Source organism: Nanorana parkeri, unplaced genomic scaffold (genome assembly GCF_000935625.1).
Source record: "Nanorana parkeri isolate BGI_ZX_2015 unplaced genomic scaffold, ASM93562v1 scaffold2063, whole genome shotgun sequence".
NCBI lineage: Eukaryota > Metazoa > Chordata > Amphibia > Anura > Dicroglossidae > Nanorana > Nanorana parkeri.
The window spans coordinates 62304-84157 of NW_017308331.1; the positions used below are offsets into that span (position 1 = coordinate 62304).

General features: G+C 38.7%; 1 protein-coding gene across 1 annotated transcript in view; it reads left to right on the plus strand.

Moving 5' to 3' along the window:
- The window catches only part of LOC108800543 (CUB and sushi domain-containing protein 3-like), a gene marked incomplete at its 5' end in the record, with an annotated part of 181987 nt that overhangs the window by 62156 nt on the left and 97977 nt on the right, over nt 1–21854 (plus strand). Inside the window, one exon of the mRNA XM_018572534.1 lies at nt 9215–9327. Coding sequence (XP_018428036.1) covers nt 9215–9327 — 113 coding nt within the window. The remainder of the gene's footprint in view (nt 1–9214; nt 9328–21854) is intronic.

Sequence of the window (21854 nt, forward strand, 5' to 3'; positions counted from 1 at the left end):
ATATATATATATAATTGCACACACTTACCCTTCAACCTAATACCAACTTCTTTAAACTCTATCCTCATCAAAGCTTTCTAATAGAACCACAAACCTTAGCCCTCCAATAAGATTTTACCAGAGGTGAAACTCTGAGATTTGTGACTGCATTAGGCATAAAGGAATAATTTCAGTCTGTAGCAGAAGTTCAGAAGGCAATTAATCTACACTGCTAAGATAAATAAGCAAATGTTTCTTATTGCACTGAGGGGATCTGTCACTGGAAGATTCTGAGGACTGACTTCAATGCTTCTATACTGAAAACCTCACAGTTTATTTGTCATAATCACCCCCCATGGGGCCCCCTTCTACCCCAGGCCCCAAAGCAGCCGGATGGGCTACTATGGCTATTGCTAAACCACTGAAAGGTATTATAGTCAACCCTATGGACTTTACGTTTAACTGCTGCAGCCTCAATCAGACTCTTCAGCATTCAAGGCTTCCAGGAGTGCTGGATGTCTGTTTTCTTTGTCAAATGCAGCTATTCCATTCCCTGATCCCTATGTCACTGCTGTGTCCTGTAATGAGTTAAGGGCCCAAAGCGTAGCAAACTTCATCTTGCCCCAATGTGACAGCACTTGAACCTGGTGACTGATTAGGTACAAAGCATGAATTGTGGGGAGGTATGGGGAATGTTCTGTGTCCTGTATCTAGGAAGCTAGATCCAGTGTCAGGTGCACATGAGGTAGCAGGAAAGTACAGGGATGGTAGGTGCAGACAGCATATGGTGTCTACAGTAGAGACAATCTATTACTTTGCCTAGTAAGAACAAAGCACAAGCTTGCTTTATGCCATTATTTAAGGTGGTCCTTATTGGAGAAGGGAGACTCTCATGTGAGCTTGTTCTCTTCTGACATAAGCATTTACTATTCAGCTCTGGAGATCCCTCTTATAAATGCCTATATAGCAGTAATTGAAAGTTACATAGTTACATAGCTAGGCTGAAAAAAGACAAAAGTCCATTGAGAAGAAAAAAAAGGGAAGAAAAACCTAAAACAGAAAGCTATTTACACAGTTACCCACAGTTGATCCAGAGAAATGCAAAAAAATCCTATAAAGCCTGGTTCAATTTGCTCCAACTGTGAAACAAAATTCCTTCTGGGAGAGTCTATTCCATATTTTCACAGCTCCCATGTGAACAAGCTTTTCCATATGCAAAGGTTAAACTGCTTTTTCTCCAGACGCAAAGAGTGCCCCCTTGTCCTTTGCAGTGACCTTTAAGTTAATCATTTGGCACCAACCTCACTATATGAACCGTTTATGTACTTATACATGGTGATCATGCCCCCCTTAATTGTCTCTTCTCCAGAGAGAACACATTCAGGTCAGCTAATCTTTCCTCATAGCTGAGCTCCTCCATGCCTCTTATGAGTTTAGTCACCCTTCACTGCATTTTCTCCAGTTCCACAACATCCTTTTTGTGAATTGATGCCCAAAACTGAACTGCATATTCCAGATGAGTGTTTGGTTATCTTAGGGTTTGTTCACACCAGATGCAAACCAGATCTGCACGAGTTTCTGCACATGCAGTGCAGTGTATTTTGTTGCGTTTTTGCTGATTTCGTGCCATGTTTTTGCCGCGTTCCACCTGGGCTTTCACTGCGTTCCAGGCCGTTTGCATGCATTCTTGATGCATTGGCATGTGTTTTGGTACGTTCCAGAGTAGAAAAAATAGGGCATGCTGCAGTTTTTCCACATGCTCTGGAAATGAACGCTCTAGTGTGAACTAGATCCAAAAATACCATTGGCATACATTGGATGCAGTTTTGATGCGTCCTGTAAGTGCTCTGCTCTGCATGTGCTCCGCACTTGGTGTGAGCTAGCTCTTATTCATCACTGTCTTATCAACAAAGATAAATATTGAATAATATTTTCCAACCCTCTAGATCAACATTTCTGATATTTATTTAGATGATCATTTATGCACATTTAACCTCCCTGGCGGTATGATTTTTATTTTTTTCATGTCATTTTTCGGTCTATGTTTTTCAAATTTTTTTCGTCTTTGTCGGTTTTTTTAAATATCCCGCCGGTTCTGCCCCCCTGCGACGCGTACACTCGCAAGGGACGGAACCCGGAAGACGGAAGACGGCATCGGCCGCAGAACACAGTGCGGCTCGATGGACAAGGTAAGTAAATGCTATGCGGCTTTCCCAAGTGTAGCTCGGGGTTACCGCTTATGGTATGGAAAAGTAACCCCGAGCTACACTCGGGAATACCGCCAGGGAGGTTAACAGACAATTATGGACCAAACATTTTTGCACAATATTCTTATATGAATGTATATGCTTATACTCTTTATTCTGTTTAAATTACAAGTTTAAGATACCCATGAGTCAGGAAATTACTCCCAGTGGAAATGCGGATGCATAAAACAATGTAATTTACATTTTTGTCTTTGAAGCACTTTTAATTAGGACTAATCAGGAAATCACTGTTTAAATTCTGCTTCTCTCTATTTAACATGTCAGATATTGTGCTAATTGTTGGGCAGAAATATGAACTGTCAAATGCTGCAAATTGCAAATAACATCATTATATAAGACACTAGTTTTGTTTACTAATAATAACTCATGATTAGTAATATCAATAACTAATATCAAAAGCTGCTGTGTCAAACTTAATGTTAGGAGAAACAGTAAGTGTTACCTGCAAACATATGTTTGTTTAGGGAAATACTTTCATACCACAGTGAAATGGGCTATTGAACTATGTTTGCATTGTCTACAGCAAATGTAGCCTAGCTGATAGAATCTTTTTTTCTTTTCTATTCTAGGTAATTGTAGTTTAGAGAACACAATGCACTGAACGTGCAAAATAATTTATTTTAACAATAGTAATAATAATTACAAGGTATCTGAATTAGTCAGAAAAGGGACAACTTTATTAAAGTGGACCTATACTGAAATGTCAAGCTATTTTAACAATTTTGCATGCACGCATAAATAAACAAGAATTAAATATTTACCTTTCCCAGAGAAGATGCTGCTTCAGGCTCTTCCATTGTCCATTACATGACCAGAGTCTCTGCTGGAAGGGACAGTAAACCAATCAGAACTATTACTTCCCCCACCACTTCATTGGTAATAACATCTCCAAGTACCTAGATTTTTGGTGCTTTAGGTCTTCTATTACTCTTTGTGTCCATCACAGCAAAACAGTTTGTTTGATGTCTAGTATATGAACAGTATATTAATAGTCTTAGTGCCAGAAATGGTGTCATTAGTAGAGCACAATGCTATTACTTCTCATTAAATACATACTTTATTATTACTTTTAGTAGTTGTGAAAGAAGTATTATTTACAACAGTGGCTTTATTAAGAATGTATAACTATTACGTTGTAATAGTCCTAAGAAAATTAAACCACAAAAAAGCAAAATAGGAAAAGTATTGATGCCTCTGAACTTTGGTGTTGGCATCTTGGATAGCAAGGAAAAAAAACACATGGATCCTTCAGAAATAAGGCCCAACTTTTGAAATGAGATAACTTAACTGCTGGACGTTTCTTATCTTGGACATAAGATCTCTAGCATCTCTAGGAATTCTGTACAAATTCTACTTTTAATCATTGTTTTCCAAAGTCTATCAGAACATCAGTTTAGCAAGAGGTGTGGTGGGAGGGAACAAGAAATGGAAAATAAAACATTGTTTTACTGGTAGATTACAATACTAAAACTTGACTTTGTCTAATTAAGATGCAAATTAGCAACACTGCTAAGTGGTATGGTAACATTCACTCTACTGACACCTACATTCACAGATAAATTCACATGACTGCCCATGTCACAAAAACATTGCTTTCTGACAATAACAAAAGCAAAAAACAAATTAGCTGTGCTAGAAGCAATTTTGCACGTGGGAGTCCATTCTTCCAGGACAAAATTACATGAGTAAATCATGCAGATGGGCAGTGAGAGTAGATGTGACAGCACATGACGTGTAAACAGCTAAATTGTTTATAAAGCCAAACTTTATTTTTCAGTTTTAGATAGAGTAGGGGGAGAATTTAAACCCTGACCAAGTTATTTTTAGCAGTCTGCATACTGCTGGGAGATTTCCCTTCACCTCCTGTCACAGAGATGCAATGGGAGAAGAGAAGAAATCCCTCCAAAGTGAGTGGGATTCCTATCTTAGAGAGCTGTCATGGGAACAGGTGTCCCGTTTGGAAGATTTTGCCATATGCCTTGTTCTGATGACAACTCACTTACAGGGTTATTCACAAAAGGGTGCAGAGTTTGGAGCATGCAGGAGAAGTGAACAATCTAGTCTAACATAGCTGATTTGGAAAAATTCTCCATTTCAGCTCACTTTCCAGTTCAGCTATGTTGTCCCAGATTGTTATCTTCTCCTGCCTTCTCCAAACTCTTCACCCTTTTGTGAATAACCCTGTAAGTCTACAGTGGGGTATACATGGTTAGAATGTCGAATGAACAAAATTGATTTTGGAACATTCCTTCGACTTTCTGATCATTGATGGGGTCAAACTGATTATTGTTTTCGACTGCAGTGACAGAAAAAATTGAAGGAGCATGTTGGAAAATATTTCTCAATCGCACAAATTTCTAACAGTGAATGCGATTTTTGTTTGGAAACTCCATTGATTCCAAAATAGCATGTTAAATAACAATGATAATTAAACAACATTGTGAATGACAATTGGTAAGTTTCTAATTCCTGCATCGAACGTTCTGATATGATTTTTCATACAAGTGGTCATGTAAAAATGTATCCAAAACTAAAATAAATTGCCTGAACGTACACTTTCAAACTGTTTGCATCTGCTGAAAAGATTAAGCAGTAGTCGAACCAGGTAACACAGTTAGAAGCTGTGGACTGTTACATTCCTGCATTCTGATGACTCGGAATTGAGCATGTTTACTTTGCAATGTGAATTTTCCCTTTGCTTGGTGTATGTGGTGAAAATTTACTTTGGAAAAAATAACATATCAGGATTTGTGCTTGCACATAATTGGATGATAAAGGTCAGCACAGCTTCCCCTTCTTCACTAAGGTACAAGTAAAAATCCACTTTGCAAAGTGCTTTACACCGTTAGAAAATCAAGGCTCTTGTGTCCCATCATTTGCAACATATTTGCCATACTTTAAAGAATAACACTGGCAAAACTGGCACTGCAAGGGTTAACTGCTAATTTTTGTCTAGGTGTTACAAAAAAGTTATATTTACCTGAACCGCGGTGCCAACTTGCTCTTAGACTGTTCCCTGGAGCTTCTTTCCCCCTCCACGGCAGTGGTCTAAGGTCCCCTTAAATCATCACTTTCTATACGAAGTGTATAGATGGGACCTTTACCCAAATCTTTAAAGTAACAACAAACACATCTTTAGAAATGTATAGTAATGGCAATCTACAAACACATACTTCTAGATAATTGCCGGCTTTGTATTCTTTGCATACCTTATTTCTCTTTTCTTTCCCAGTTTTCTGACAGTGGCCATGTTTACTAAAGGCAGATGACTAGATCTCCATTTATTTTTTTAACGCTGCCACATGTGACTAGACATGTGACTAGGACATGTGACCATGCACATCATCTCAAGGAAGGAAAATGCCTTTTCCCTGAGATCTCATGAGATCACAGATGAGATTTCTCAGCAATGCTCTGCTGATGTAACCTTCCAAGGATGCAATGCTTTGGCACTTACATAATTTGTGCAGAAGTGGAAGTAGATGAACTCTATTTGTAAGTTAATGAAAACAAGTTTGTTTAACTAATGAATGTAAGATGATTTTAAATCAGCATGCAGAGCTGCAGGGCCAATATCAATCGTCTGCCCTTTAAGCCTTGATGGTTTGAATAGCCACTTAGTGTCAGAGTTATGTTAATCCCATTATTAACACAATCACACAAAAGGACAAACAGACTTTAATGTCTAAGATGGCCTCCTACAACAAGCTCCATAGTACACAGAGGGGTTGATTTACTAACCTTATAAACACACCATGAACATGTATACACCTCTGTAGTGTGTTCCCTCCCAGCATGATCTATGGGTGGAATCTAAACACCTTTGTAGTGTGTACACACCCAACAGGTGTGTTGTGCAAAGCCCTGCACTGAATTGCAAGGTGATGTTGTGTAAATTAGCTCTACATTGTGTTGCTTGCGTTGATGAATGCAGGAATGTAAATGCATGAGCTAACCATTTTTGTCTAAACTGTGAAGCAGCATTATATATGCATCATGTGCATGATTTTTCCATATATGGCATTAGTGGAAACATGCTTTTAGAGACTTTTTGGTTGATAAATACGCTTTGCTGTGTAAAAATCACACGCACCTGGTGTGTGCGTGTGTTTAGGTTAGTAAATCACCCCCAGAGTCTCTGGTAATTGGGGAAACGTGACAACCTGTACCAGGATGAAGAAGTAGTACCAACAGCCTCCTTGTACCCACGTCCTAAAAGAGAACCCCTTCCTAGCCAAGATCCATAGTCGGTGGAGAGGAGGCTGGCCTTCAGTCCCTACCAGGTGCCCAGGACACGGAGGCTTCCATGACTCTCACCTTCTCCTATTGTCCATAACATAGAGGGACGTAGTTCTTTATTTCTCAGCAAACAATGTCATTGATAACAGTCAGTACATGTAGAAAGCACAGACCTTACAATCAGATATTAGATATTACAAAACACGTTCATTGGTAAATGTAACAGACCAGAAGAGATCAAATAAAAGAAATGAATTCTTGGGTTTTAAATACACTTGATTTAGACTGGTACAAAAGTGCACTTTTACTCTTTAAACATTGTTTCAAGTTTCCTTTGTCACACCACATACAAATCTGGATTTACTTCCAAATGAGTCATTGGACAGAGGAAGGCATGCAAACGGTATACTCTGAGAAGTCTGCTTGCTTGATCCAGGTCAGTGACATAGTCAAGCAAGAATAAGAATGATAAACTCAGGGCCTGCACCTTATAAAAATGTTTTATTTTCAATAGCAGCTTCCAAACTTCTGTAGTTACAGGCTCAGCTGGGAATGACATTGGCATGTCTGCAAGTGAAGTTAAAATAATTGAATCACCTGGTAGAACAATTGTGTTTATAATTCATATTTATTAAAGCGGTTAACAAACCGGGCAATCTTCCTATTTTACTGCAGTTTCCTGTGGCCAGTATTTGTTCACTGGAAGATTCCTGCCATTGTGTTGCAGCAAATAGTATTTAATCTGTCTGAAACAAATGGGAACAATTAATTTAGCATGACAAATTATCGGAAAATGTTGATGAATTCCACCTGTTGCGTTCAGAGGTAACAGTTGTTGAGATGATATATAGTATATCTTTCAGTGTAGCAAAGCACTGAAACAATAGACTATGAACGTAAAAACTGGTTGTCTGCTTCACTGCAAGGAATTCAATGTTTTATGTAGATGTTAAATATCCACTTTATGGGAATATTAAAGTGACATTAAACTCAGGAGTAAATCTTAAAAATGCAATCAAGTGCCCTAACTATTAAATACAATGTATCTTATTTGTGTATCACTCGGCTGTAGATCCTCAAATCATCTCTGCATTGGTGCTGACACTGTCCTTCCATCTGGAGGGGGGCTACCTTTGTTCCTCATGGTCCCTGTGTGTGTTGTAAAGTAGCTACAGCTCCAAGCTCGCTCACATGGTGGACTACAATCTCACATTTAGTTAGCTAATTTGTATTGAAATTATAGTCTATTCACATTTTAGTCTATCACAGGAGTGAGCTTGGATTGGTGCCTACTTTACAACACACATAGGGACCATGGGAAACAAAAGTAGCCACCCTCCAAAATAAGCTAGATTTTGTTAATACTTAGGGTATTTGAATGCATTTGTAAGATTTACTCCTGAGTTTAGTGTCACTTTAAGCAATACTTTTCCTGAGATGAACATGGAGGCAGCCATTGTTGACTTCTCATTCTGACAATGCTATTTGCCTATCTGTTAAGTTGACCCCTCCGACTTCAATTCTGGAAGTCACTAATCCAGAAAATGTATGCAGGTGAGGACCTATTACTTTCTGGATTTGCATGCTTGTTTCCAGTCAATGATTCAGAAACCATGGAAGCCAGTGATCAGCAGAACAGCCAAAATGCCAAGGTAACTGGCATTTTCCAAAAAAGGTAATTCATGACAGCCCCCATATTTCTTTTAGAAAATATGTACTTTAAATTGGTCTTTGCTATTTCTCTTGCTATTCCATCTAACAGTACCTGTGCAGAGTCTTTCCCTCTCTCACATCACTCTTTAGTAATCCTTAGATAGCAACTGGAAAACTCTGCAGAGTGTTCCTTTTTGTCTGGAAACAATGCCATAATTCCTCTTTTTTCAAATGGCTGGAATTATTATTTTTGTTAAATTAGCTGACAGCTCACCATTCTTAGCTATAATAGGGAATTGTCAAATGAAAATACTTTCTCTGTCAGGCTTGGCATCACCGGTAGTTGAAACAATCATGTACCCATTTAGCAAATGGAGAAAGAGCTGATGTAATGTAAAGTCAATTAAGAGACAAGCCCTATTTTCTTCTATTGTATTGGGCTAACCACAGATATTCACCACTACACTATGAGCTGCTTTGTCTTACAAAATCTCTGTCCTTTATGTTTCTTAATTTTTCCTTGAAAACAGCATCGTGCATTTGTATATGTTGTATTGGTCCATATAGTAAAGTATTTAGTTATATAATTGCAAAATATTACTTATGAACATTTCATATTCACCACTTTCAACTATCATGTGATGCACAAGAGGTTGTTGTACTGCAGATCGTTTAAACTTATTTATTGCTATGCTGTGAATATTCTGAAAAGCTTGTGTAACCAGATCTCCAGTTTTGCAGGTCTCATTCTGTCTTAATGTTTCTCTCTTTGCTTAATAGCCTAGACAGGCCCCTTACAGATTTTTTATAGTACAGTAATAGCTAAGTAGGCAGGCAGTACTGGGCTTTCTCATTATTAGACCCAACAAAAAAAATGTATTGCATGTTTATTTGTAAAATAAAATAAGGATTTTAGACAAGCAATTAAACATTTTAGAAAGGATAATTTTATTAACTTTTACAGTTTCTTGTAAAAACCATCAGTTTTTCAAAAAGAAAAACATATAAAGAAGGGCTTATCTGAAATAAGTAACATTGTTGTATTCATTGTTTTTTTTTTTTTTTTTATTCTTCAGGTTAACAGGATTTCATCTTCCTCCCCCTGTCACAAGCACAGGGCCTGTATTTTCATTACGACTGACCAGTGACTTTGCAGTAAGCGCACATGGCTTTAAAATATATTATGAAGGTAAGAGAGCATTTTTTCTGAGAATTAACTGAACAAATTTTAAAACAGTGTTTCCTAATCCTTGGCTGGTAACTGCCACTGTTTTGTGTTGAAGTATCACCTGTACTATAGTTTATTTCATATATACACACACGATTCATCCATAACATTATGACTACCCACCTAATATTGAGTAGTTCTCCCTTTTGCCACCAAAACTGTGCTGACCCGTTGAGGCATGGACTCCACTGGACCTTTGAAGGTATGCTGTGGTATCTGGCACCAAGCTGTCAGTAGCAGATCCTTTAAGTCCTGTAAGTTACAAGTTGGGGCCTCCATGGATCAGACTTGTTTTTCCAGCACATCAGGAGGCTTGATTGGATTGAGATCTGGAGAATTTGGAGGCTAAATCAATACCTCAAATTTGTTGTGGTGTTCCTTAAACCATTCTTGAACCATTTTTGCTGTGTGGAGGGGTACATTATCCTGCTGAAAGAGGCCACTGCCATCAAGAAATACTATTTCCCTGAAGGGGTGTACTTGGTCAGCAACAATGTTTAGGTACATCAAAGTAACATCCACATGAATGTCAGGACCCAAAATTTCCCAGCAGAACATTGTCCCACCAGCTTTCCTTCTTGCCATAGTGCATCCTGATGCCATCTCTTCCCCAAACAAGCAATGCACAACTACCCAGCCATCCACTGATGTAAGAGAAAACATGATCCCTCAGACCAAGCCACCTTCTTTCAATGCTCAATGTCCAGTTCTGATGCGCACATGCACATTGTAGGTACTTTGGGCTTTGGAAAGAAATCAGCATGGGCACCATGACCTGTCTGGGGCTAAGTAGCCTCATATGCAACAAACTGAGATGTAGTGTGTGTTCAGACACCTTTCTATCCCAACCAGCGTTAACAGCAATTTGAGCTACAGTAGTTTTCTATTGGATCAGACTATACAGGCCAGCCTTTGCTCCCAAAGTGCATCAGTGAACCTTGTCTGCACACCCAGCCACTGGCTCACAAGTTTTCCTTCTTTGGACCACATTTGGTAGGTCCTGACCACTGCAGACAAGGAGCTCTGACCCAGTTTTCAAGCCATCGCAATTTGGCCTTTGTCAGGGTCGCTCAAGTCCAGCGATATAAATACGATATACGGATATTCCGAAACGAAACAGAACAAATTTTTTGACGGCGCACAAGTCTAGTTCTCAAACCATTTCTCTTTTATCCGAATCATTTTAATTAATTTAATATGCCTAACCTTTCACCTATTAAGAGGTCATTCATAGACTACATGTACTTATTTAGAATTAATTTTGACACTCCCTTACGGCTAAGACGCATTAATGCCGATAATTTATTCATATGTATCTTATTTCCATTTTCTCATTGGTTGTTTTTACAAATTGATTTTTTAAATTGATTTTATTAATTCTATGTATATTCATATATATAAATATAATCTTCTTATACACATACATGGTTTATTCATGTCTGTCTCAGATAGGGGTTATGCTTATCCCATCTGGTCCCAATTTTATATATCTTTGTATATGTTTGTATATATATATATTTATCTATTGTGCAACTTATTTAATATTCCTTGCTTATCAGCTTAAATCTGTTTTGTCATGGCATGCATATCCTCTGCTAGCTGACGATGAACTGTTTACATCTGTCATGGTATGTGTTCTAAATTGCTCTCTGTAAACAGTCCACCTCCCTCTCATAGTGCTTGCTGTACAGCTGACATGCTGCACAATCGATACGCCACTTGGCAGAACAAGGTTCGGTTTTCTGCCCCGTGGATTGGATGCTAACATTGGCCACTCCCTCCAGGCGAGCCCACATATAGCCCTCTCATGATTGGTCCAGCGCCATGACGGGCTATCCCTCAGTCACAGGACAGGGCTCAATTTCTTAAGCCACGGAGGACTCGTCACACAAACCCTATAACAGCTGCGGTTTAAACCGACAGGGCTCCCGCACACTTGCCGATTGGCCAGTCACCTCTTTATTTAGCACATGGGACGGAGGAGGTCTGTATCTGATGAAGGGGGCGTGACCCCGGAAATGCGTCATCACACATCACACAGTCTCCTGCTGACACATAGACACGGCTGTGCAGCTTTCATAGACTTCTCCTTGGGTCCATGGACTTAACTTTTATACTTTTTATACTTCTATCATGAATTTTGTGAGTATGTTTTATATTTACCTTCTATTCTGTTCTTAATAAATTTGTCTGCACCAGGAAAGGCGCCCCTTGTTTGTGTTTTTTCCCTATATATATATATATACATATGTGTCGCCAAAATGTGTTAGCATCTAAATTTTGACTTTGAAATAATAAAGAGGAATTAGGATCATATTAGGACTCCAGTCATTTCACTTACTTAAAATGTAGCACCTTAGTTTAAAAAAAATCTGGGACATGGTGGTGAAAGAAAATCCCTTTGACTGCACCACTGGAAACAAAGATATATTATCAGTTTAATACAGCTGTCAAGATGACATTGGGAATCCACTAGTTTTACTGAGTCAGTTTGAAATGACAAGAACACATCTGATTTGTGTTCTAGAGTAGACGCTGTAGGGCTTTCACTTAACCATTTTCTGTCATTTTGAATATGAATGGTTATGTTGAATTGTGTGTCTTTACTGGAAAGATTATTTTGAGCAGCCAGATATTGAAAATTTCATCTTAGGTCCCTGACTTTGAACAATAATAATTATCCTTTTTGGAAGTAGGGTTTAAAACTATTTTAAAGGATTTAGGTAATAAAGAATAGAGCATTTGAGCATGCAGCAAATGAAGTAACACGTTCCCATTCTACCTATTAGTTTTTGGTCTTAAAGTACAGCTTTATACAAAATTGAGTGTGCATTGTACAAGCACAGGACAGCGTACTAAGTTGATACTGTTTAGCCTCTATAGAGTTTTCTGCAACATTAATTAAAATCAAACACCAAGCAAACAGTTAAATACACCGTAAAATGTACACTAAACTCAGGAGTTAAATCTTAAAAATGCATTCAAGTACTCTAATTATTAACAAAATTGTATCTTTTTTGTGTATCATTTGTGTAGACCCTTAACCACTTGATGACCGGGGTGTTTACACCCCTTTCCTGTCCAGGCCATTTTTCAGTATTCAGCGCTGCGGTACTTTGACTGACATATATTCTGACATGCGAGGCTGTATTGAAATTAATTTTATACCATTTTTTGGGGACAGATAGAGCTTTTTTTGGTGGTATTTAATCACCACTGGATTTTATTTTTTTGCTATATAGAAAAAAACATGCTGAAAATGTAAAAAATAAACACATTTCGCTACGTTGTATTGTCAAACATTTATTATTACCCAAATTTTTGGTAAAATCGAAAAGATGGGGTCACATCGGGTAAATAGACACCAAACATGTCAAGCTTTAAAATTGCGGGTGCCCGCAAAATTGCAAGAACCTACCATATTTAAAATTGGCCATAGGCGAAGTTTTAAAAGCTGTTACCGCTCATCAGTTTAGTTTTATTAGCGATTGATGGCCCTAGAATTATTGCTCACACTCCAACATTTGCGGTGGGTGCAAATGTTGTTTTTGCATGTATGCGCACCCAACCCATGTTTGTATGTGTATGTGGGGGGGGGGGACTAATTGTTTTCATATGTGACCTTTTGAATTTTTTTGTAACTTTTATTTATTTAACCTTTTTTTTACTTAACTTTATTGCTATCACATAGGGGGCTAACAAGCCCCCTATGTGACAGCCCATTTACAGTGACAGGTCCTCTCTAAGACCGCTGATGTCACCTAGGGATCCCCAGAGAAGCTGATGAAGCAGCAACATGCTTCACCAGCTTCTCTCCGGCTTCTGTAGCGTGAGAGTGACAGAGAGTGACAGATGAATGCGAAAGTGATGTAATATACATCACTTCCTGCATTCTGACAATGGGGAGCAGATCAGAGTGAGATTGTTTACTGATCTCCCTTTGATCTCCGGTCACAGAGCCACTGTGCTTGTCCGGAGCCTGCTTGGGATGGACAGTGGCGGCCAGATGGCCATGCGGGTGTGCAATATGCGCACACGCATGCATATTATAAGCTATCGGGCGTCTCTACAGACGCCGGAATGCTTGTATGTAAACAACCATCACTGGCTGTTTACATTTCAAGCAGATTTCCTACTCGTGCACGCCGCCTAGTGGGAAAGGACGCTCACCCGCATCCAAGAAGCCGCTGTCTGGCCATTTAATTACACCTGGTTAAATCATCTCTAAATTGGTGCCCCTGTGTGTGTTGTAAAGTACCCAATGCTCCAAGTATGCTCCGGTGATGGACTACAATCTCACATTTAGTTATATAATTTGTATTGAAGCTATATTCTACCATGGGTGTGACTGTGAAGTAGTGGCTACTTTACAACACACACTGGGACCATGGGGAACAAAAGTAGCCCCCCTCCAGAAGGAAGGACAGTGTCCGCACCAAATCAGAGAGGATTTGAGGACCCACAGTTGAGTGATACACAGATACATAACATTTTTGTTAATAGTTAAGGTACTTAAATGCATTTTTTAAATGTAACTCCTGAGTTTACTGTCACTTTAAAGTACATATACTGTATGTGAACTGCTGTACCTACAAACAAGATTTGTGAGGGTTTGTATTAATGGGTGAATGCTGTGTGCTTTCAGGTGCATTCTGCTTGCATGTAAGATCAGTCTGAGATGCTTCTAAGATCAATCAGGCAGCTGCATTTGAGCTTCAGATAACATCCTTCTGACCTGCATTTGACCCAATTCTAAGCTGTATCAACATTCAAGTTGCTTTTGCATTGACTTGTATGGGGAGAGAAGCAATACAGGCCCATCAACACAGTCCTTTTTCTGTTCATCCAGTCTTAAGACCTAGACATTCTGCAAGACAGCATAGTTGATTAAATGACCTCGTTTGTTTTCACAAACGAGGTCTGCTTGCTCACAGACCTGCTCTCAGCTTGCCGTTTGGATAATGAAAGTACATGGTCACTCTGACCACATCTACTCTCTCTGAATCTCGCCCTCTCAATAAGCTCCCTTTGCTGGAATGACAGCACTTTGCAATGCAGCAAAGCCTTGTTGGCTACAGCTTTGTAACTCCCCCCCTCAGTGTGAGTCCTGTCCAGGACATTGCTTAAATTAATAAAAAGACTTACAGAAGTGTCCTAGTGTTTCTGGTCTCAGACTAAAACTTAAGGGAGGTCTCTAAAATCAAGACTTTTTTTCCAAGGGTAAAGCAAGGAAGAGTAAAGACCACTGTTTTATTATTTGCTGGTCTTAACTGAGAAAATTCACCCTCACTTACTGTCACAGTGGTCACTAGGTGAGGAATTAAAATAGAATCTCCCCAACAGAGATCCAGTCCATACTGACAGAGGTTCTAGCCCTTTCCTCAATTAAAAATTGGCTCCAGTTACACTTTAACACATGCATGTATATTTATTTATAGATAATGACATGCACATGACTACAAATTTCTAAAAGACAATATTGTCCCTTTAATACAATTCCAGCATCAAAAAAGGTTGCCTATCACTGCTTAGTGATGTCTGCCTGTGGGTTACTATTTAATACGAGCCCTACGTTCTCCAGATCAAGGGGCCTCCAAGCCATAAATCCTGTATGACTTTTAACCTGCTTTATCACACATTCATTCCCAACTGTACCATATGAGACGCATATTTTCTTACCCCCCGAGCATTACATGCTTGCTTGTTGTCTTGTTCCAATAATGTTTTCTTGAAACAACATGTTTATTTTGACCCAAAAAGCACAAAACTGATAGCATCTACTGACCTTTATAAAACTGGTGACTTCATCTATTGGGTATAGAAATTGATTTTTTTTTCTTCTGGATATGTAAAGACAAAGTACGGACAGAACTTTGTAAATGTTTTAAAAGAATATGGCATTGTACTTCTTCAGCAGAAAATAAACCTACAAAAAGCAAACATGCAAAAAGCTGCCTATTGTCCTTTTTAAGGCTAGCCAGATTAGGTTGGAAACATTTGAGAGACCCTGTCACCAGCAATTGCAGGTAAAAGCACAGAAAGATCACTTATTTTAAATGAGTACTTGCGGTATTTTTTCTTTCCATACATTTTTTTTATTGACTTGCAATGTGCCTTTGAACTTGGTATCAGGTTTGACTGGTTCAGGAAAAGTAAATTCCCTAACACAACCCCCTTCCTCCTTGCATGTCATAGCCATCTTTACTGCTGGGAATGTTTAATTGCTGTCTGTGCTGGGGAAGCCCTTCTGTATAAAGTCCAGATTTCATTTTATTCTGATTCTTGTATCATAAAAATCCAACCATTTTGGGGGATCAAAGGGCCCTCCTTCACCAGAACTACAAATAATACATTAACTATTGTGATCAGTATACAGTATTGACTGGTGGGTAAGTGGAATATGATACGCAGTGTAAATATTTAGGTATTTGTAATTGTTTTATAAAACTAAGCAATACCATATAGGGACATACCATACATTCTTGCCCACTACAACTACACTGCCCTTTATAATGCCATATGCAACTTTCTGCAACCAACGTTTTGATGTTATTGTTGTTTTGAATTGAAATTAATGTTAAGCTCTTTAGGAACTCTAAAAGCTATTTGCCTCACCACTGACTCTTGCAAAATAAAATTGATTTTGTTTCCTCTAGTGCATTACCTGGTAGATATATCATCAGGCAAACTTTAATTAAAAGACAGCTACTTAATTCAAGTCTGATTTTGTTTTATTTAATCGGTTAACATGCACTGACCAAAATGTGGTCTATTTGACAATGATGGAGTACTACGCTGAAGTGACAGTAAAGGCATATCTAATATAACATGCATAACAGTTATGAAACAGATATCATATGATTATCTGGCATGCCAGTAAGTTTTTATGTATACTATGCAGAGACTTAATCCTCTGAAGAACTTAATTCATGCAGCAACATAAAGGCATGCTCCCACTGGGTTTTTTGTTTGCCTAGTTCACTGTTCAAGCACAGCAGAGAGACATAGGGAGCATTGAGAACCCTTTAAACTGCAAATGGAAAACAATCTATATATGTAAAATTAAGTCTGAATTGCTTGGACTTTCTTTTCTTCTGCAAAACAATTTTACTCAATATATTAGAGTATAGGTGCAGACCAACAGATGTTGAGAGAAATCCTCATTCTTTTTCAGATCACAACAGTTGAGCCAATTAGCCTACCAACATGCTTGGATAGTTAGAGAAAAGAAGGACTCTGAGGACTGACCCAGAGGACAGAGTTGCCAGCTAATCCCCTTAATTAATGACATCTGCATTATACAACTTCTATTGTTAATTGGATTCAGTCTTACCCGCCTTTACTCAGATGCAGAACCTGTATAATTCATGTGAGTCCATAATTATAGTTCAATTCCACTTTAAAATTAAACTTAAACAGCCCAGCTGTAGTTAAAATTAAACACTACAGCTCTTGTTGAGCTGTGCACCTCCTCTCTGGCACTTTCACACACAAAATTACCACCCATCTTGCTGTTTTTGCTGGCTGGATTTGTTCTGGGTTGAATGATAACCAACGGGTACAGATAACCCTGCTGGAGGAAACCTATGCAACCCATGCAACTTCTATACAGAGGATGCTTTTATAATTAAAACCAGGACCCAAACACTCCATGGAACTTGGAAATAGTGCACATTATTCTTTATGAGCAGATACTACCAAAACTTTACAAAGTAAATAGAATCAATCTGATCAGAATCACAGGAAGTCAGATAAACACAAACACTCATAAACACACTTTATAGGGCTGGTTTTGGGCGATTAATTGATCAACATAAAATAAAGATACAAAATCTCAGAATTGCAGCACTTAAAATCGAAAACTGAAATATTCAACATTAAAATATACAAGTGTATACTGTATGGTATATGTCAATTCAGAGGTTAGAGACTCACAGGGCGTTTTAATGCACACTATCATTTTGATGCTACACAGTTAACCTTTCTCAAGGCCTGCGCCCCACTAAAACATTGATGAACATTAAAAGCCAAGTCTGAGTGAAAGCTTATCCTGCAAGGTCCTCTGAGTGCCTCTCCTCTGCATCGCTATCTACATAATACATGTGCTGTATACTGTATATGTATATAAACAAAACATGACAAAACTGTATAATAGCAAAACTAATACCAAAGTTAATTATAGGAAAGTCAGACATTGTGTATAAATCCTGATTGTGCCCTAAAAAAGGTGTAAAATCTACCACTAACCCACTTATGAAAAAGCACCTTACCCATTATGATGGACACTGTAATAAAAAACATAAGTGCTTACCATGGGTTGGAAACTCACTTTTTCCTTCAGAATCTGTGTGAGGGTGTACATCAGTTGGACAAGGAAAAAGAACCAGCTGCAAATAACACAACTTTTGTTATTTTGCTTTTTTAAATAAAACCTTCCAATAAAATCATAAAATACACAGAATCCAAGTGCCCACAGAAGTATATAAGATGTATACTTTCATTTGACTGCACATGGCACGTGTTCATTGCCGTCAGTGATACTCAGTAGCTTTTAGGTTAGTAATGTCACACTTTGCTCAACACATTTAGCCATGTAGATTTAAAGGGCAGTGGAAATATATAGAAGACAATCTACTAGAAGATTTTCTTTTTATCGTAAGCAGACTTGAACACCTCCTAGTGGAAACCAGCACAAACATGGGACAGAATACACAGTCTACATGCAGATATTGTTCTGAATGCTGCAAGCTAAAAGAGTCCTTCATCATGTAATGATAATCATAATAAAAATAATGGTAGTGTAATGATGATAATATTATTATATGGTGTGAAAGAGTCTGAAATGTAAAGCAAAGAAAAAATGAATAGCTTTCTGCTGTAGAAGCTATTTATAAAGTACCCTAAGCTTACAATATGCTGTACTGCCACATAGAAGAAGCAAATAACACAATAATGTGAAAAGACAGTAATTCACCATACATTAGAGAGCAGGAGAGCAAAGTAGAATTTCAGGAATCCACTATCTGATGCATACTAGAACAGAGAAGTGGCCTGAGGAGACTGGAGCTCTCGAGTATACAGTATGTCTAATACAAGATTTCTTGTGAAATTTAAGGACATTCAGGGAATTAAAAAAAAAAAACTTTGACCTTGATAATACATTTAAAAAAATATAGCAAATGTAATGAAAGTTTTGCTTTAGATACGTGCAAAATGACTTTGTATAGAAGTATAGAAACAATGCAATCATTGTTTAGATAATTAGTCTAGTGTATATAAAATCAATTTTAAAAAAGTGTATATCTTATTGAGTTACACCATGGCATACTATAATTATTTTAAAAAGACATTAATATACAACTATAAAAGTAAAAAAACAACTGTATAAAGTTTAAGAAACTGATCTATTAATGTTCCGGCCGCCAATAGATGGAGCCAAGGAGCATTCCTATGATTCTTGGCTCCATCAAGTGGCAGGAATGACGTGAGAATGGCATTTGCCCAGCTATATGCTAAGCAGAACATTGTACATCAGCCCCTAGGTGTTGTACTATGAACAATTCTGTAGCAGTACTTATTTTTTCTTTGTAAAAAAAAGTTATTGTCATCACATAAAGCTTGCTATAGTAGACTAAAAGGACAATTTAAATAGCAGCAGTATGGCCTTACTGCAGCCATACTACTGTGTCTAAAAAAATCTGATACATTTATGAAGTACAGTTGTGTGCATAGCAAATGTGATGTCTCAAAACAAGTACAGTCCAGCTTAATTTAGTGAGCTCCTTAATGGTTGGTAGAGTACCAAGTGACTGGCGGGAGGCTACAGTAGTACCGATATTCAAAAAAGGGTGAAGTTGCCAACCTGGGAACTCCAGACCAGTCAGTCTAACATCAATATTATGCAAACTGTTAGAGGGAATGATAAATGACTACTTAGTAAAGTTTGTTCATGAAAATGGTATAATAAATGATAATCAGCATGGATTTAGGAAGGACCGTTCCTGCCAGACCAACCTACTAACATTTTACAAAGAGGTGAGTAGAGATCTAGATGGAGGGAGGCCAGTGGATGTGGTATATCTGGATTTTTCTAAAGCGTTTGACACAGTACCACATAAACGCTTACTACACAAGCTGAGATCTATGGGCATAGATAAAATGGTGAGTACATGGATAGAGAACTGGCTACAGGAACGTGTCCAGAGAGTATCTATAAATGGCTCCTTTCCAGATTGGTCTAAGGTCAGGAGTGGTGTACCCCAGGGTTCTGTGATAGGCCCTATATTATTCAACTTGTTTATTAACGACATTGGGGAGGGCATGAATAGCCATGTTTCCGTGTTTGCTGATGACACTAAAATTGGGAGGGTAATCGACACGGACTTAGACACTATTGCCTTGCAGAGGGACCTGGATAAAATAGGGGAGTGGGCAACTACTTGGCAGATGAGATTTAATGTTGATAAATGTAAAATAATGCACTTTGGTGTTAAAAATAGGCAAGCGGAATACACATTAATGGAAACTCCACTAGGGAAGTCAGAAATGGAAAAAGATTTGGGGGTCATTGTAGACCACAGATTGCACAATAGCTTGTAATGCCAGGTTGCTGTAAACAAAACGAGCAGAGTACTGTCTTGTATTAAAAAGGGAATGTACTGTAGAGACAAATCTATAATTTTGCCACTTTATAGATCATTGGTTCGGCCTCATCATGAGTATGCGGTCCAGTTTTGGTCACCAATCCACAGAAATGATGTCCTTGAGCTGGAAAGAGTCCAGAGAAGGGCAACTAAACTAATTAAGGGGATGGAGGATCAAAGCTATGAGACAAGGTTACTAAATATAAGACATGTTCACGTTGGAAGTGAGGAGATTAAGGGGGGACATGATTTTGATGTACAAGATGTTCAATGGTGATAGCAACATCAGCAATAAACTTTTTACGGTAAACTCCAAAACAAAGACTAGAGGTGGAGAAAAGATGTACACAAGGGGCGTTAGGGTCTGGAAATTACTGCCACAAGCAGTGGTATCAGCTGAGAGTGTTGAATCATTCAAAAAGCATTTGGCCAATTTCCTCAGAGACCGTATAATACAGGGGTACAGGTACCCGTAAAAAACCAGATCACACAAGGACTCATACACACGCATACACATGCAGAATCCCACACATACACGCAATAGGTTGAACTTGATGGACCTGTGTCTTTATTCAACCTCAACTATGTAACTATGAAAGAAAAAAATCTGCTCTCTACAGCATTCCGCAGAAAAAACGCAGATGGATCCTGCATGCCCCACACAGTGATCTGCATTTTTGGAGTGACATGTAGGCACAATGTGGAGGCAAAACATTTTTGGAGAGAGTAGGGAAAAGTTAGACACTCTGTCATGTTTTTAATTTTGTCCTCTTTAGGATTCGCTACTTTGTTTTTACTGTGACTATTGTCACCAAAAAATAAATTGAAGGGAAATCCAACATTTTAGAGTTTTCATCAAAACAAGAAGTGAGGGGAAATCTACCAAAGGGGACAACTGTCTAAAGTAGGGTATACACAGGATGAACTTCATCCGGTTTCTGATGAACTGACCAAAATGTGCACAGTGGATGCCATGGTCGGCAACCTTCTGGCCAGCATTTCTCAATCAGCTGATCAAAGTTGGAAAATTCTCAGCCAGTGGCTGCTGTTAGAATACAATGCAAACAGCCTGGAATTCATCCATGTATTTTTTTCATTCAGCATGCAGGTTGAAAGAATAAAACAGAAGCATGCATAGCCGGCTTAAGGGGGCAATTCTTTTCACTTTGGGAGATCTCTTCTAACTTGTTTTGTATCTCTGGGACAGATAGTGAAGGGAAATTTCCCCCGTGGTATACAGACTGCAAAAAATAAACTAGCATGGGTTTTAACTAGGGATGCACCGATACTAGTATCGGTATCGGTGCCGATACCGAGTATTTGGGTGAGTACTCGTACTCGCCCAAATACTCCGATACCTAGCACGAGTACTTCCTGTATCAGGAAGCCGGGCAGCGCATCGTTACACGCTGCCCGGTTTCCTGATTGGCCAGGAAACGGCTCCATGCTCTCTCGTCACTTGTGATGAGAGAGCATGGAGCCGACTTCCCGGCCAATCAGGAAGCCGGGTAGCGTGCAATGACGCGCTGCCCGGCTTCCCGATTGGTCAGGAAGCTAGCAAATCCGGAAGCCGGGCACCGTGTAATGACGCGGCGCCCGGCATTCTGATTGGCCGGGAAGCCGGCGTCCTGCTCCCTCGTCATCTCATGAATCATAATATTAAGAAAGTGACCTTAAAGCATTAGTTTGTATTGCTTTAGAAAAAATGTGACCTGTCCCTTTAAGAAAAAGTATCGGTAATTGGTATCTGCGAGTACTTGATCAAAAGTATCGGTACACGTACTCGGTCTTAAAAAAGTGGTATCAGTGCATCCCTAGTTTTAACTTGTCTATTCATCTCTTTAG